Source organism: Copadichromis virginalis, linkage group LG6 (assembly GCF_057382275.1).
Source record: "Copadichromis virginalis isolate Kocher_CV1m ecotype Utaka linkage group LG6, C_Virginalis_male_GT1.1, whole genome shotgun sequence".
In the NCBI taxonomy this organism is placed as follows: Eukaryota; Metazoa; Chordata; class Actinopteri; order Cichliformes; family Cichlidae; genus Copadichromis; species Copadichromis virginalis.
Window position 1 is genome coordinate 24788581 of NC_140623.1, and position 17141 is coordinate 24805721.

Sequence of the window (17141 nt, forward strand, 5' to 3'; positions counted from 1 at the left end):
TATTTGTTGTAAAGTTTGACTTCAAAGAACGAGTCAGCAGCTTCAATTTTGAAGACATCCTGAAATCTCACATTTTATTGGACCACTGGTTGAGCTTGTCTGTCACAAGAACATACATCAGTATCTGTAATTAACACTGCTTTGTTTTAAAATGATGAATTCACTGCACAAGAAGTGTTGTCATTATGGGTAGACATCTGCTGTAGAAAGGAAATTTCACCACCTCTGGTTTTGAGCAGAGAAACAAAGGAACACTGAGGAAGCATCTCGTTGTGGTGTTCAGCCAGAAGGTCCAAGACAGATGATAAGATGCGACTTAATCTTCAAGACAAAGTTCAATTTAACTGATTCCATTCAAAACTACACTGACGTTATTGCCACTGTAGGCACTACAGACTGATCGAAAGCCTTCTTTTTAACCTGGAACTTAATGAAAGGGAGAATTATAAACCTGGAGAAAGACTTTCTGGATGACTACTATTCATTATTGATTATTTAACCAGTGCACCATTACTTAGAGCTCATCAATACAGGCTCAGTCTGACCCAAACAAACAAACAAACAAAAAACAAAAAAAGCATAACAAGTAAATAAATACATGTCACAGACATTCATGAACAAATACAACAAATCATGAACAGCAAAGATTTTCTTTTAAAACAAATGTGTTATAACACAGGAGTGTGATCCCAGATGATTAATGTCTGTCAAAATAAGGCTTTTCTATGTGTGAAACAGTAAACTCACGTCAGTTTTTGTATTGTTAATGAAGAACATCTTGTTTGCTCAAACTAATGTCAGTGTAGTCATTACCCAAGTATTTATTAAGGTAGGTAAGACTAACAGCTACAATTTACTTTTTTTTTTAACCCATTTTTTGTTTTTAAGTGCACCACACACTGACGGTGTCATTTTACACCCGACTGACTGCAGAACAACTTCAGCTTAACCTTTAAGTAAAACAAAGCTTGTGTGTTGCTCTCAAATGCTGGGTGATATCCATGCCCCGTGTTTGGAAAAAAAAAAAAAAAAAAAAAAAAAAAAAGAATCTGCAGACAAAATGATAATCACTATCTTTGGTGGTTTTGCCATTGTCCACTTAACTTCTCGCACCTTAAAATTATACAACAAATCTTGATTTTTTTTTAAATTTTATTTCTATAGAGGGAGACAGAAAATAATTGGCAAATTTGTGGTTGGCAATATTCTCAAAGAACTCAGAGGACGAAGATGTTGCGAGGCCTACCAACTACTTGTTTTTATTGTGCCAAAAGTTTAACTCACAAAAAGAAAAAAGTTGAACACAACAACTAAATGGGTCTGTGTGTCGGGAGTTTAAAGATTCCTGTAAACACAGATTTTAGTCAGACTCGCTGCCACAAACAGAAAAAAAAAGGTTAATAATCAATTAAGGCATCGACACAACCAGAGCTGTGCATTTCACCAGAGTAAAAAAAAAAAGAAAAAAGGAACAAAGTATATGTACACAGGTATAATTATAAGTGCTACTCCTTGTGTTCCACTGGCTAGATCTTAGGCAACAGGGGAAAACAACAACAAAAAAACAAAAACGGAACTGGGACCACGACTGGCTTTTCTTGCTCCATGAAGTACAAGAGGGGTTTGTGCTAAGGCAAGGAGTTTTGACTTTGTCAGGTAACATCCTAAGGGAAAACTCTTGGCCCATGCCAAAGCAATTGGGGTGTAACAATTTACATAAAAGAAGGGAAATAAGGACACAAGAGGCTTGAGGATGACATTGAGGGAGGTGTCAGGGAGTCTCGCCATCGGGGCTGAAGTAGTACCTGACCGGAGGACCAGGGAGGTCCTCATCTCCATCTGCCTCGGGAGCAAATGACACAGTAAGGTCTACGTAGCGGCGGTCCACTGATGGCTTGATTAGTTTATGCATCCTGTGAAAAATCAGAGGCAAAGATAGACGAATAAATGCACTGTGAACATTTCAGCAAATTGAAAAAACAAAACAAAAAAACAACGATGTAATGAGCACATGTACAGGCACACACCTGGAAGTTTAGACCAGGAAAACACTATGTAGGCAGTGTGAGGGAAGTGTGAGTGTCTCTGCTTTAATCTCTTGTTTAAGAGTATCCACCCTCCCGATTCTGATGTGCCCTTAAGCAACACATTCATTGCCTACTCCCTTCAAAAACACTTATTATAAAAAGAAAGACGAAATAAGGAAAAGTTTGGAGGAAAACACATACGTCAATTTGAGCCTCTTGGAGTGTCCAGGCATCACAGGCACATAGAGCATCTTTACACCGTGGACGACCATAGTGGGTTCAATTCCATACTTTTCCTGTAAATAACAAAACAGCTCATTAACGAAAATATTCTCTGCAACAACAAGAATCTGAGGAAGAATACAATAATCTAACAGCTGCAAATCACTGGATAATGGGAGTAAATGCTTCATACCCTGACAGCATTCATGAAGTCAGAGAGAGTGAAGTCCTCGTGGCCAAAGACAGTCCAGCAGTCCCAGATGGTGTAGTAGATGTTGTTCCTGGAAGAGATGCAATGGAGCTGTTACTACATGACATTATAATAATAACAACAACATGGTAAATGTAATTTCCCCATGGATGCTGTGATAGTGCAACAGTAAGTGGTCACTAAGAGTGCAGGACTTGAAAGTTTCAGTACACAGAATCCAAAAACAGCAACATCTTCTTACAGAACAGTCCACTGGAAGTCGGAACTTCATAGCATCAGTTAAAAATCTGAGATCCCCTTATTTCACAAGAGGTCACTGCTGTGGATGGATCTGCATATTTGGCACAGACATTTACTCCGGATACAACTCTCCGAACCCTTCTTCCAGGCATTAGCACCGCACTGTCTTATGACTCCGTGAGGCTGGATTTGCGTTTCCCACTGGGATCTTTCGCGTGTGAGGCGAACATGTTAACAACTAAACCATGGAGCCACAACTGAGCTCATCATTGACTCAGGAGACACAAATGCCTTAGGAGGAGTTTCGGGAAGCGCATCTGGCATATTAAATTTTTTTTTAAAAAAGTGACATGAAACGTGTAGAGCAACGCACTGTGGCGACCTCTTGTGCTGCATCACAATGTCTGGATGAAATCGTAATTTGTCGAAAGTCCCATTATTCTGTGGAGGTGTGATAAAGCGTGAATATGATGAGTGTACCTGATGAGTGTCTGTTTGACTGCAGCAGGCTCGGTAAGAACGACTACAGGAATGGCCAAGTTAAAGAAGCAGTTTTTGTGCGATTCAAACCCGAAGCCTCCAACCACCTTGATCAACTCCAGCGCCACCTGAGTGCATCACATTAATACACAAGGTTACCATACCATTAAATCAACATTTTAAAAACATATTGTACACCTTATTCTTCAATCAAAACATAACCTAATGGATGATGAGCATTATCTGCTGGATGCAATCCTTAAAAACCACACGAGTATCTCAAGGTCTGTGCTCACCAAACCAGCCACTGCAGCTGTTGCCGTGGCAATGGCGGGGATTATCTTCCCAGCAATGCGTTTGGTCTTAAGTCTGTCAGCTGGCTCAATGGAGTACATGATGGCTCTGAGAGAGGATGCTGATGCGACAAAGTCCATGTGACCGTTGCTGTCATCATCCTTTTCAAACTGAAGTGGACTCATCCGTAACCGTTCTGCACAATTTACAGGACACACACTCCAATCGTTAATCACAAATGTAACACTCCAGCTTTCACGTTTTCAATTTGTCAGTCAGCTTGTGTCTCCTTCAGACGTAAAAAAAAAGAAAAAGGATATGTTGAGTATTTGCATACCTGGTGTGACCCTGTCAGTAGCAATAGCCTGCTCCAAATGAGTGATGGCGTCCCTTTCCTCTTCACTGCTTAGAGGCATCTTTATCTGATCAGGCTTCCTTGCCGTCTCATCTGTTTCTATGCACTGGTAGGGACAGAGTCACATCAAAAAGATTAGGGTGGTTTGTTTTCTGGTTTTGTTTTGTTTTTTGTTTTTGTTTTGGGGGGGGGGGGCTTGTTTGAAAGTGTAAAGTTCAGATCAACAGAACAGCTTACTTTTTCTGAGGGCCTGTACTCTGGAATCTTGACATCTGCAAGAATCCTGGTAATAGCCTCTTCAGAAAGATCCTGAAAAACACAATCGCACAGTCAGTAAGTCATTACGTATGTGTGTTGTGTATGTGTGCGATTAGATTTAAATGCTTGCCACCCACCCTTTCTGAATAAGGGATGTTATAAATCCCTGCGAAGAGCCGGGCAGTGCTCACAATGAAAGCAAAGTGCCTGATGGGAACAGAGGAGAGTTTAAAAGTGAATATCTGAGTATATTTAGCTTATCGGTTAGCAGAAGGGCATACTTACAAAGAGTCTTTCAAGTCAAATTCAAGAGGTGTTGGTGGTCTTTTTGGAGACTGCCAAAACAAACCTGAGGAATTGGGAGATTTTTCACTAAATACTTTTACGTGCCATTTATGAATTAGCTATACCCGTTAATTTGCTTGATAACTTGATTCTGGTTTCCATCTGATTATTTAACACTTACTTCCATCTTTTAACCTTGTGTCCAGGGGGAAAGAGTGCAGCAGCTGTAGGGCCTACATGAAAACAGCAGTAAAGTGAAAAAAACGAAAAGAAAAAAACAAACAAAAACCAAACAAAACATAATCGTAAACCACACAGCCCCTTCGATAGGAATGTGTATTTTCATTACCTTTCTCTTGAAATATTTCTCAAATTTCAGACGAGCAACAGCAACGCATTGTTCCCACTGAGTGGGCTGTCTGCTCAGCAGCTTCATGACCTGGAATGACCCTTCCAGACTTTCCCCTGCCTGCATCCTCTACACAGACAAACACACACAATCAAAGTTGTTTTTATTGATTAAACAGCTGCACTGCTGGGGTGATTTTCATCAGTGAAAACTGCACTTGTGCCTTACCTGCAGCACCACCTCAGCCGAGGAATGGGTCTGCCAGAACGAGTTGTACATGGAGGGCTTGTGGACAAAGGCACTCTCAAACTAGAAAGCCAAAAATTTAAAAAATAAAAATTAGGAAGTACACTCAGACTTTCAAAACAATAATTTGCAGTGTGGAAAAAGAATACTGTTGGGTCTTTCAGCTGCCTGACCTTATCTCTGGCCCACTGGATGGTGTGCTCTATAACAGAAGGGAAAGACTTGAGAGTGCAGAATGGGATCTCCTCTTCTGGGGGGTCCCTCTGGGAGGCAGAAGAAAAGCGATTTTAGGTTGGTGACGGGACTGCACATGTCCAGCACAGAAAACCAATAACATGAGCCTCTTCCACAGACTCACATGGCTATTGTAAGACTCTGTCAAGTTTGGCACAATGATTTCGGTGTGCCCTTTAGTTCCCATGGTGCCAGAGTCTAGGAGAGGCCTCTGATTGGATACACAGCGGCTGAAAATACATAAGTTACAAAAAAGGAAAAACTCTTTTTAAATGACAACAAATACTTTATTAAACTGCAACTTCTAGATTCATGTCATGACAATGGTAATCATGAGGTCAGGGGTCACAATAATCACACATGGATTCTGCTTCACTTTGGTTCATTGAACATCGAATACTGAAGTGAATGAAGTGAAGCTGTTCATCGTTACAATGTCTTCACCAACCTGTCCACATATCTCCGTGCCTCTACGTTGTCCAGCGCAGTGACCACTATGTTTAATGAAGAGTAGAATGAGTCATTGTAGATGTTCTCAGTAGCCGGACACACCTTGTTGAGGTGAGCTTCCACCTGTAGGTCTGGGTTTATATCATGAGTAGCCTCTGCTGCTGTGGTACTTTTGGGTTTCTAAAGCAGAGAGGAAACAGACGGCTTAAATGCAGCAATGCGCTGACCAAGCCCGAGCCTGACCGGTGCAGAAATGCACGTCTATTCACCTGTATATGATGTGGCCTGAAGAGAAACTGCCTGTTGAGGTTAGACTTTTCTATGAGGTCTGGGTCTGTGATGCACACCTGAGAAGTTAAATATGCAAATGAAATTCCAGTAAACTTTTCACAGTGAGGTAAAACTTAGGTAAATGCATAAAGAATAAACACCCACCTCCCCTGAGCTCTTGGCCAATCCAATTCCAAGCAGGGCGAAGTTTTTCAGCATCTCACAGCCTATTGCTCCACAGCCAACCTATAAAATAATTTATTTTGGGGTAAACTAGCATGATTCAATAAAAACCTTAAACACATTGAGAACTTCTAAATCTTACCATAAAGACCCTTAGCTTGTGTAGTTGTAAACACAGTGAGTCACCAATGCAAGCTCGTAATCCATCATATCGATCACCCCTAGGGGAAAACTCCTCAGCAGAAAGAGGCTGAAGTGGCTTGACTACCTCAATAGCGTCAAGATAAAACTAAAAATGCGATAAAACAAAACAAAACAAAACTGGATAATAAAACATTTTCTTTCAGGGTTGGAAAACAGCTTACAGTGAGCTATAAAACCACAGCTTCAAATTTAGTGACCTACCCATTGCTGCAGGGGTGCAAACTTCCCTGTGATGGCCTTAAGAACTTCCTGACTGGCTAAACCTCCAACAGCTGCTGCTAATGGAGGGAGAGCACCCCTTGCTGTCCTTGAAAGGCAGCGTACTAGCTCAGTATTCACAGAAGCCTGGGAGGAAGGAGTCACAGAGGAGAGGAAAAGAGAGTATAATGTTATCACACCAGTGTGCATGCAGTCATTTGTCAGACAATGAGTGGCTGCCTTTGCAGTGATGAAATGTGGAAAACAGTAAAGCTCACTTTGCTCTTGAGAGCTGCATTCACTTCCTCAGTCAGCTTTAGTAAAACCTCAGCATCCTGTAAACACCTGATGACATCAAAGAAAAGGCGCTCTTCAGTGCTTAGCAATCATATCGCACAGAGAAAGCAGAGCACAACATTAGACTGGAGGGTAAAAAGTACTGATCTGATATGGAAATTTTACTTACCCAGTGTTAGGAAGTCTACTGTGCTGCTCCTGGAAGGTGTCCAGTGCCAACATGCCAGCATGGATTTGAAGTGGGGCCTGAGAAGCAGATTTAAAACAGGACTGAAGAAATCGGCTTCTTAAACTCAAAGAAAAACAGGCATTTGTGAACTTGGCTAAGAAACACTGGGTCTACGTTAGTTTAACCTGTTTTGTAAACCTAGTTAAACATCAATGTGAAAGAAAGGGTATCTCTGCTCTGTACATGTTTCTATTGTTTAAACGTGAAGGCAGTATGTTTAAGCATGTGGGATACTGTCAGGAGAACCAACTGTGTAGCAAGAGAGCCATGGGAAAGTTTTGATCAGTTTCTAACTCACACTGTTCTTAGCCATGTGAGTCACGAAGCTGCAATAAAACGATGTTTAAATGTCACACTATTCCCCTCTGTAGGATATAAGTTTCTACCTAGTTTCCTCTTACCTCTGGTTTACTGAAGTCCGGAGTCAGGACCCGAGGTTCACACAGCTGTCGCTCTAATGTTTCCTGAAATAAATATTGTGAGTTATTGTTAGCATACACACAAGTGATGGTCATTTAAACATATCTGCATGTTTTTAAATCATAACTGGACAACACTGTTAATATGAAAACTAGTCTACTTACAAATCTGTACATTTTAGGGGTTTTCACCATGACAAAGAAACCTCCATGTGTGTATGGTTGTAGCTGAGATGTGTCTCCTATTGCAAAGCTGTGAGAAGAAAGGACTATAACCACACACACACACACACACACACACACACTTAATTAATATGAACATACATATAGAAAACAAGTCACCAAAGACATTGCCAGATACATTTTTGCATTTGCGTCCAGCAAAATAAATAAAAACACCAGTTTGAGTTTGTACAAATAATAACAATAATCTTGGAGACGCCGCTGTTATGCATTACAGTAATAAAATTGTAACCATAGTACCTGAAACCTGCCGAGATGTGCCGTTGAGCTCCACCATGCCACCGACCTCTCTGAAAACAACACTCTGCCCTGTCTGTAGGCCGTGGGGTTGGTTGTCCATGCAGGTTACCATCCCAGGATTATCCTAAAACAGTTTGCAGAAAAGTTCACCCAAAGTTCGCTCATTTACTGACTAAGCAGAAGATTAACAGGCAAACTTTACTGCAAATTGTAGGTGTTGAATTTTTTGAAGAAAAGCTGGAACAATTTATTTATCTGTCATTTTTTATTTTTTGTGGGGTGTGGTCGGGGGGAATACCTGAGTGATACTTTGAATGAAAACCTCCTTGGGCTCCTCTCCTGTGGGGTCGAACACCTCAAACTCTTCTCCAAAATCACAAAACACTCGTGCACAGATACCGTACACGTCACAGCTGATGAACTGAAGCAATACACACGCAACAGTTTTGGTTAATATTTACCCATCTGTGAGCTCTCGCAGTGCAACTGTAATGCATAAGCACAACAAGGAGAGCAGACTTACTCTGATAGGGGGTTGTTGTGAGTGGCAGAACTCATTTACTCTCTTCTGTAGGCTCAATCTGGCCTCAGTCAAAATCACACACTAGAGGAGGAAGCAGAGCAGACAATAAACATTACCTGGAGTCCATAGCAGACTATGCGGTAGAGAAGAAAAGCAGTTACGTACAAGCATTTTATTTTAAATTGAATGCCAGTTGGTGGCCAAATACATGATCGATATAAAAACGAGATCAACCCTTCGCGACTTGCTGTGCCGTTATGAAATGCCGACCTTTAGGTTCAACATTCCTTTAGACCAGGGGAGAAACATAACTAGAACATCTGTAAGAGGCAGCTGTGAAGTGAATCACACTGCTGGAGTAGCTTCATGAGTTTTATTGACATTCAGAAATGTTTCTCTATGATGAAATCTTTCTATTGGAAACTCTTGTTAAGCCACATTGGTCTTCAGGGAAGGGGCGGGTGTCTTCATACTTCTCTACACCTCATATTTTTAATCACTAGGGGGTTTCTGAGGGCGTGGGAGCAACCTATTAAAAAAAAAAATGTCTGTCCTACTAACCATGGGTTAGCTTACAACCCGGAGTCTGAAAGGTAATGACTTACCTGGTACCTTCTGAGAAAACCGAGATCAGTGTTGTCGTCAAGAGCAGAGGAAGACATGTCAACGTGGACATAAGGGTTCAACTCTGCAACGTGAGGGCACACTGCCTCCACCCTGTGGGAGAAACACAAGGGAGTGGGTAAACATGAGAAAGTATCTGAGTTAGGATGCACCAGTCTCAATGTTTATACCACCTATCACTCTGATACCTACTCAGAGCTGTATCAGGTACGCACTGGTCAATCACAATTATATTCAGTTAAACTGAACTAAAATGTTATTCTTTATTTGGTACATTAGCACAACATGAAACTAACAAGAAAGGATCGTCACTTTGGTGGCTTTCACTGTTTGTGACCTAATTGTGATTTAACAGAAACCAAACAGTGATCAGCTGAGCTGATGACAACAGCAGACAATGGTGCTGTCCCTGTCAGTGTCACCATTTCTGTATCGATGTGTAGTTTACACAATTACGGACTGCACTAATCAAGTTGTGCAGTTGTAAAGTTTTTACAACTGCACAACTTGATTAGTGCAGTCCGTAATTATCTTGTGCAAGCAAGGAGGGTATGGTTAAACAGACATACACAGTAACAAAGGGGAGCAGCAATAGCTTAAATGTATCAATTCAATTTAAGCACAGACCAAGATGAAAGGAAACAAGTTCAAATTAATTAGGTTTTGATCTTGTTATTTTGTCATTTTAATAATGACTGTTTCACATAAAAAGAGAATGGTTTGCAATGTATTTATTCAGCAATATTATCAGCCCGCTCCTTTAAGGAATCTTCATGAGGAATGAATAAGCTACACTGGTGCATGCCTATTTAAGAGCGTAAGGAGAGTCCTGCCCGTGGGGTTCATTACCTCCTCCTCTGGCTCAAAACATCCTCTTTGCGGATAAAGAAGTTGGAGCCAAGATCCCAGGTCTCACACTGTTTTGTGTCATGAAGCGTGACTGCCTGTACATACAGAGGACAAACAGGACAATAGGTTCGAACAATTATGACTACAAGACCTTTGGACTTGCAAGATGCTGAGAATGACACATTGCTGTAATATTAAGAGAGCGCGCCTACCTTTACACCAGCCAGGACAATATTTTTTGCTGCGAAACCAAACCCAAAAGATTTAGAGTCATGTTAGAGTTCCTTGCATGGCTCATACAAACACCAAACCATTAAATATTGCCTACCTATCTCTACTCCCATTCCTCCCATTCCACTGAGAAAGACTGAGGACTGGGCCATCTGGTGCATGGCACTGTCTCCAAGCACATATCGCTGGCGGCTAAAGAGTGAGAGAGAGATGAAGAGTCACTGTGAAGGAATGTGCTAGAAGGACGAATGGAAACACCACGAACAATAACGGCGCTGGTTGTAATATAAACCATTAAAAAGGCAAATTATAAGGATGGTGAGGCTTGCCTGTAAAGAGAGTCGTCAATCTCCATCGAGTCTGTAGCCATGGTGGGAGGGGAAGGGGGGGAGAGCAAGTGCCTCAAAGATAGAGATGCTTCCTGTTAAAAATATAAATAGAGTAATTAACCTTGTCTGATTGAGCGATATAGATTTAAAACCAACGCCCTGCTGTTAATGAGCCGCACAGCTAACTAACTGTTGATGCCAGTTAGCTGTCAGCAACATGGTTGACCCCACCGAGCTGAGCTGAACTGAATTAACCAAGCGGCTTAAAAAAAGCCCGACATTAAAGGGGTTAATACACGTGCCTTAGTAAAGCTAGATGACTTATGAAGTTGCCGAAGCTCAACGCTAGCGGCTACAGCTAGCTAATGCTGCTGCCCGGTGCCGGTTACGGAGACACTTCTCATAAACTCATTAAAAGTGGCGACACAAACACGAGGCTACAAATAACTCCAGGGAGTAGACAAATGTTTAAGGAATAGTTGTTTCTATCAAGCAATATGTAAACACTGCTATAAATGTACTTAAAATTAGTCAGAATATCACACGCAGGTACCTGTCAGTAAGCCCAGCGAGCTGCAGCGAATGAATGGCTGTGACTGGTTAAAAAACTTGGAGTGTTTCCGGGTTAACGCATTCACGTGGCCAACGTCAACCAATCATTTCACGGAAACTTCTAGGACTATATTTGTGAATAAACGTTACTTATTTTGTGTTGTTGATAAAATAACACACATTTATGATGATTTACTAGATTTCGGGTGACATTTTTCTAAAGAATAAAATTTCACCATTTTGTTTTCAGAGGTGTAATCTTGAGTTACCACCCATTTCTTTTTGCTTGCTTTTTAAAAAACCTAACACTGATCCATGACTCATTCAATAGCTAAAAGGCACCAAATTCAAGGATCTAAACGTAACAGACAACTTAGAAAAATACCAATTTTAAATGGAATCTTTAGACACTTTGTTACAAGCAGAACCCCCCCCCCCCCCCCCCCCTTCTCCCCCACAAAAACACAGGATTTATTTGCTGAAAACTTGGCATATCTGAACATGTTGTGCAGTGTGTCTTTAATAATATTGAAGAAACTGAGAAGTGGGAAAAAAAACAAAATAAGTAAATTAAATTAACAATTTTTTAAAAAATAAAACAGGTAAAGCATCTAACAAATATCTGACACAGGTCCTGGGAGATGCTTCTGACTCTTGATTTAATAAATCTACTGTTCACTGTTTCAGTGGCTGTTAAGAAGCCAGTCTAGTATTTACTGTCATATTCCCATATATCATTGTGATGTTGTTTATTCTATTACTCTTGTTCTCTTCTGCTTGCTTTCTTTTTTCTTTCTCAGCAGGTGATCCAGGTGATTGATATATGCATTTTTTTTTCTCTGCCCGTTCTGTTGGTTTTTGTCTTTTGCCCTTCTCCCCCGTCCCTCTTCTCAGCTGTTTCTCTTTCCCTCTTTCTTTCTCCCCTTCTTTCCCCCAGTCAAGTCTGTCCCGTATTCAGTAAGTGAAAATAAAATAAACAATAAAAGGTGAATCAAATGGACCATTACGGCAAGGCTGGGATGGTCAGTTTGGTAAAGTAAATCCGTTGGGCATCTTTCTTTGCCTTTAGACAACAATTCTGATGGCAAAAGAGCCAAACGGGACAGGCAAAAAAAAAAAAAAGAAAAAGAAAAAAGAAGCCAGTCTTAAGGAGGGGAAGCAGGGAGAAAAGCTCATCAGTATGTGCAGAAGAGGTCGGAAGAGAGGTAGAACAGTTAGTGTCTAAGTCAGTGTTTACAAATTATAAGTGATGGTCTGTAAAACACAGTGGAGACTCTGTCATGGTTTCAATCTGCACTTCAGACAGTTGTGTTGGGGATTTTGTCAAAACAAATTGAATTATCAACACACATTTTGAACAACTACCAACAGAAAAGCTCATGATTGGCAATGGCTAATGCAGTAAAAGCATACCTGGTTAGAAAAACACACACTATCAGTCATGGACTGGCCTCCTCAGAGTCCGGACCACAACATTACCGAAGCAGTGTGGGATCATGTTGACAGAGAAGGGAAGAAAAGGAAGTCAACATTTCAAGAAGAGCTTTAAATGTCCTACAAGAAGCCTGGAGAACTATTCCTGAAGACTACACAATTAAAGAAATAAAGGTTAAGAGTGTCCAGGCTGTGTTAAAGAATAAATAACACACTGTTCTACCAATAATACTAAGTACTGACTTCCGAGCTCATTAGAATTGTACAAACTCTATTTTTTCCCCTTATATACTGTATTTCTATGTGTGTTTGCACATGTTTCAATAAGTTGCTGAGTCTATTTCGCGTTTTCCTATAAAAATATAAAGTGATTAAGAGTGTCTTAAGACTTTTCACCGTATAGATGTATATTGTATATGTGAATATGGTGACAACAATGCATTCTATTCATAAAAGAAAAAGATAGCACAAAAGTAATACCTGTAACACAATAATGATTTTAAGGTCCATCCAACTGAAAGCAGGACAGAAACAGCAGAAACATGTCAGAAAATATTGCCTTATCTTAAATCAACCTTGTCGATGATGAGTCTGCTTTATCGCTTTGGATTTGAGGTGTGACAATACCTCCTCCAGCCATTACGGGTTAGGGGTATTTTATTTTTCAGTTTGAGAAAAAATAAGCAATCAACCAAGCAACAACTTTTCTATTTTCATGACAACGCAGGCAGGCTCGTGTTGGAAAAAGCCAGATATAAAAACTGGTCGCAACCAGTGAAAGCAGAAGATAAAAAACAATGTTCAGGTCCCCCCCCCCCCCCTCATTTAAAGAAACAAAGTTCACCAGCTAAGTGAAACATTTACACCACAACTCGATGGAAAACACAATTCTGGTACTGTCTTTGTCGCAGCGGGTAGTTATGCTTGTGCCTCCAGTTCCATAATCAGAGACAAAATTGGACCGATTTTTGCTTCTTCTTTTTTTTTTGGGGGGGGGGGGGCTAGGGATAAGTATCTCTAACCTTCAGACCTTCAGACTATGCAATGGCCTTCAGACTCCCGCCCTTTTATCATATTGGTTAGTTCACAAAGGAGCCTCCCCCTTGATCTGCAGCCAGAATCACACACAAATCCCACAACAGTCTCCAGAGTCTACTCATCCTACACTGTGGACACTCTGCCCACGCACTTACGCTGCAATGTGGTGCAGTCGCATGCCACTCCGTCGGCTCCAGAAGATCGCCGTTACTCCTTTGAACATTACCGGGGGTCTAACAAGCAACATCCAGAGGGAGATGTCAACCCTGCCACGCGTCTACGTCACACGACAGATCCCACCTGAGGGCCTGAAGATCCTCCGCAAATCCGGACAGTGAGTATTTTTTTAGTATCCTGTTATGTCACTTAAAATAACAAATTTTTGCGTTTTTATGTAACTACGCGATGTGTGCCGCAGGAGATTTGACAGTGATCACTTTAAGCAGTTTGAATGTCTGGTCTGAGGTTCATCATTTACTTTGAACAAACATGACTGCTAATGTTTGCCTTAAGGTCTCGTCAAATAAAGCACATAGTCTAAAGGGTATTCCCTGAGAAAGAGAACTGCACAAATGTTTCACTGCACCTTAAAATCCCAGGATTTCTATGAAAAGCACTTTGAGATTATGTATCTCTAAGAAGAACCATTATCTGTATATAAATGTGAAACCTGTGCTCATGCATTTGGGATTTTTTTGTTTTTTTCAAAACTGGATTTGATTTAAATCTTCAGTCATGTGATTTCTGTTTCCCTAGGGTGCAGTTTGAGCTGTGGGACTCAGATGACATACCGGTGCCCAGGAAGGAGCTCCTTCAGAAGGTCAAAGGTGTAGATGGTCTGCTTTGCACGCTGACAGAAAAAATTGATGCGGAACTGTTGGACGCTGCAGGTCTGCCCTTTGCCTTTGACAAATAACCTAAATGCAACAAACAGCCTTGCATGTCTTTATATGTGTGATGTATTCCTGCAGGTTCAAACCTGAAGGTCCTCAGTACAATGTCAGTGGGATTCGATCATCTGTCTTTGGATGAGCTGAAGAAACGGTGAGTTCCCTCTTTCTGTTTTATTTTATTGTAACACGTGTGAATGCCGTTCATGGCTCTACTGAGAGTGATCTTCCCTTTATGAAAAAAGGTTCTTAACATGCAAATAGGCAGTGAAATATTCATGTAACGTTGTATGCAATGTTTATGTTCCCCTACAGAGGAATCCGTATAGGTTATACCCCTGAAGTCCTGACAGATGCTGTTGCTGAGTTGACAGTAGCTCTGCTGCTTGCGACCTCCAGGAGGCTCATAGAGGCCACACATGAGGCCAAGACGTACTGTCATATACAAAATAAGATCACACATGTGTGGAAAACTTACTAAAACATACATGCAAAAATGCAAACTGTGCAAAACAAATTCTCTCTTTCTCTCACTGATGCCAGTGGCGGCTGGGGCACGTGGAGAACGCTGTGGCTGTGTGGTTATGAGCTGGCCAACAGCACTGTCGGTATTCTCGGACTAGGCAGGATCGGTAAGCAGCACGTCACTAAGACAACCTTTACATCAGCGTATCGTCAAACTGCCATTTCTGTCAGTTATGAGCTTTTTACAGTGTGTGATTGTACTCAAAGGTGTGGCCATTGCTGAGCGTCTGGCACCTTTCAAAGTAAGGAAGTTTATCTACACAGATGTGGCCCCCAGGCCTGAGTTGGCGAGTGCCATCAATGCAGAATATGGTAAGGAAGACCCAGCAAGGACGTTACTCTATGATATGTGGACAAAAGATCCCCTGCCAACAGGGCAGATGAGAGGCAGGTTTAAGGGGCTAGTCAAAAGATAAGGCTACTTAAAACCTTTTGACTTTTTATAAGTCTTTCTTGAAGTCCTAAGAGCCATCCACAAACCTAATATGATAAAAGTGATATTAGTGCATCTAGTTTAGTTTTCATCTGATTCCTACCAGCTAAAAAGGTTTGTTTTATTTTAGTTTTCAGTTTATTTTTAATAACCTTGCACTGTATCTTGTTCTAGTCTCTTTTGATGAGCTGGCAAAGCAGTCAGATTTCCTGGCTGTGTGCTGTGCTCTAACACCAGAGACAAAGGAGATCTGCAATAAGAACCTCTTCTCCAAGATGAAAAAGACTTCCATCTTCATCAACACGAGCAGGTATCCCTACCTGATACATGCATGACCCCAAGAGTGGTCTGTGAGTGTTGTGCTCATTAATTACTGATTAACCTGATGTTTAACAGGTTATTTTCCTTCACTGATCACCATTTAATACACAAAATGCAAGGTAGCGGTTTTAAGAAATGACCATTGTGTTTCCTCAAATCCAAATATTCACATTTGAGATATTAGAATTGCTCGCAGTTTCACAAAATGACCTCCACAGTTGACTAGTTCACTCACAGGAAATTAGAATGACTAATCATTTAACTTCTCGGTGACTTGCATCTGGAGAAATGGATATGTACTGTAGGCAATCAGCAGAGAGGATTCTGCCCTTTGAGTCTATAACTGACTTTGCTGTTGTGCAGAGGCGGGGTGGTGAACCAGGAAGACTTGTATGAAGCTCTGTCCACAGGGCAGATCGCAGGAGCTGGATTAGATGTCACTGTTCCTGAGCCGCTGCCAACCAACCACCCACTGTTTACGCTCAAAAACTGTGGTGGGCATTCTGCTACTTTGAACAGGTTTTTAAATCACACTTGGTCCTCTCTGCCTATCATTAGGTTTTAATATTTTCTCTTCCTGCAGTGATTCTACCCCATATTGCGAGTGCCTCCTATACTACCCGTGATGCTATGTCTTCCCTGGCGGCAAACAACCTCCTCCTGGGCCTGCGAGGGCAGCCGATGATCAAAGAGCTCAAGCTTTAAGAAGAAACAGCTTCCACTCTGAAAAAATGATCAAATAGTGGATGATTAGTTCTACTTACTGTTCAAAATATATTTTGCTGACTGAAGTAAATCCTTGCAGTGTTGCAACTGTCTCCTTTTTCTTTAGTCTTCAGTTTCACATTTTTTAGTTTGGGATTCTAGAGTGCTGTGAAAAAGTTTTTGCCCCCTTTCTGATTTTCAAATTATATGGAAAAAAAAGTGATTCAAACCTAGCAGGCCCTGGGTGAAAAAGTGATTGCTCCTATAAACCTACTGGTTTCCCACACTTTGGCAGCAAGAACTGCAAAAAGATTTTTACTCATCTCTGTGGAGGAATTTCGGCTCACTCCTCTTTGCAGAATTGTTATATTTCAGCCACATTGGAGGGTTGGCGCATGAACAACCTGGCTCAGATAATTGTACTGCTGCACAACTCAAGCGTGGGGAAAAGCTGATAGCCGGACATTCTCCTTCAGGATTCAGGATCAAGCCTAAGAAATGGCTCTGTAACTCTTTCCACTCTGATAGGTGTCAGTGACATTGCTTCTCAGCTGCTCATTGCATGTTGCGTTGCTTTTTGAGAACTTTTAGCCTAGTTAGCTTTGTCAGACAGCTTCTATGTTAGCAATTTCTTGAATCAACGGGTCTTGCAGTAATCAGGCCTGAGTGTGGATACGGAAATTGAACTCAGCTTTCCCCAAAAGTGTGGTTAATCACAGTTATCTCTTAATTTAACAAACAAAAAACAATTTT

General features: G+C 41.2%; 2 protein-coding genes across 2 annotated transcripts; one reads left to right on the top strand and one right to left on the bottom strand.

The window, feature by feature from the left end:
* Positions 1–41: 41 nt before the first annotated feature.
* Positions 42–12478, bottom strand: uba6 (ubiquitin like modifier activating enzyme 6). The gene is made up of 32 exons (XM_085459402.1): positions 12456–12478; positions 10491–10582; positions 10259–10353; positions 10143–10171; positions 9931–10025; positions 9063–9174; positions 8458–8538; positions 8233–8355; positions 7935–8058; positions 7617–7720; positions 7434–7496; positions 6973–7049; positions 6785–6851; positions 6510–6653; positions 6247–6393; positions 6087–6167; positions 5921–5998; positions 5650–5831; positions 5326–5431; positions 5141–5230; positions 4950–5030; positions 4722–4850; positions 4554–4605; positions 4373–4436; positions 4225–4294; positions 4067–4138; positions 3812–3935; positions 3477–3670; positions 3181–3308; positions 2443–2530; positions 2229–2323; positions 42–1913 (listed from the first exon to the last, which is right to left on the bottom strand). Exons 2-32 carry the CDS (start codon positions 10529–10531, stop codon positions 1772–1774), a joined length of 3078 nt encoding a protein of 1025 aa, XP_085315528.1. The 5' UTR covers positions 10532–10582; positions 12456–12478; the 3' UTR covers positions 42–1771.
* A 1125-nt stretch (positions 12479–13603) lies between these two features.
* On the top strand, positions 13604–16492 carry grhprb (glyoxylate reductase/hydroxypyruvate reductase b). Its single transcript, XM_085459413.1, has 9 exons — positions 13604–13848; positions 14271–14404; positions 14486–14558; positions 14720–14836; positions 14948–15036; positions 15137–15241; positions 15537–15672; positions 16047–16177; positions 16267–16492. Exons 1-9 carry the CDS (start codon positions 13676–13678, stop codon positions 16386–16388), a joined length of 1080 nt encoding a protein of 359 aa, XP_085315539.1. The 5' UTR covers positions 13604–13675; the 3' UTR covers positions 16389–16492.
* Positions 16493–17141: the final 649 nt, after the last annotated feature.

Coding starts and splice junctions, on each gene's coding strand:
- uba6 (XM_085459402.1), bottom strand. CDS start 10,531: ATGGCTACAGACTCGATGGAGATTGACGACTCTCTTTACAG. Junction 8,059..8,232: donor TCATTCAAAGTATCACTCAG/GTATTCCCCCCG, acceptor AAACTGTTTTAG/GATAATCCTGGGATGGTAAC. Junction 5,999..6,086: donor TGGCCAAGAGCTCAGGGGAG/GTGGGTGTTTAT, acceptor TTAACTTCTCAG/GTGTGCATCACAGACCCAGA.
- grhprb (XM_085459413.1), top strand. CDS start 13,676: ATGTGGTGCAGTCGCATGCCACTCCGTCGGCTCCAGAAGATCGCCGTT. Junction 14,559..14,719: donor TTGGATGAGCTGAAGAAACG/GTGAGTTCCCTC, acceptor GTTCCCCTACAG/AGGAATCCGTATAGGTTATA. Junction 16,178..16,266: donor GTTTACGCTCAAAAACTGTG/GTGGGCATTCTG, acceptor CTCTTCCTGCAG/TGATTCTACCCCATATTGCG.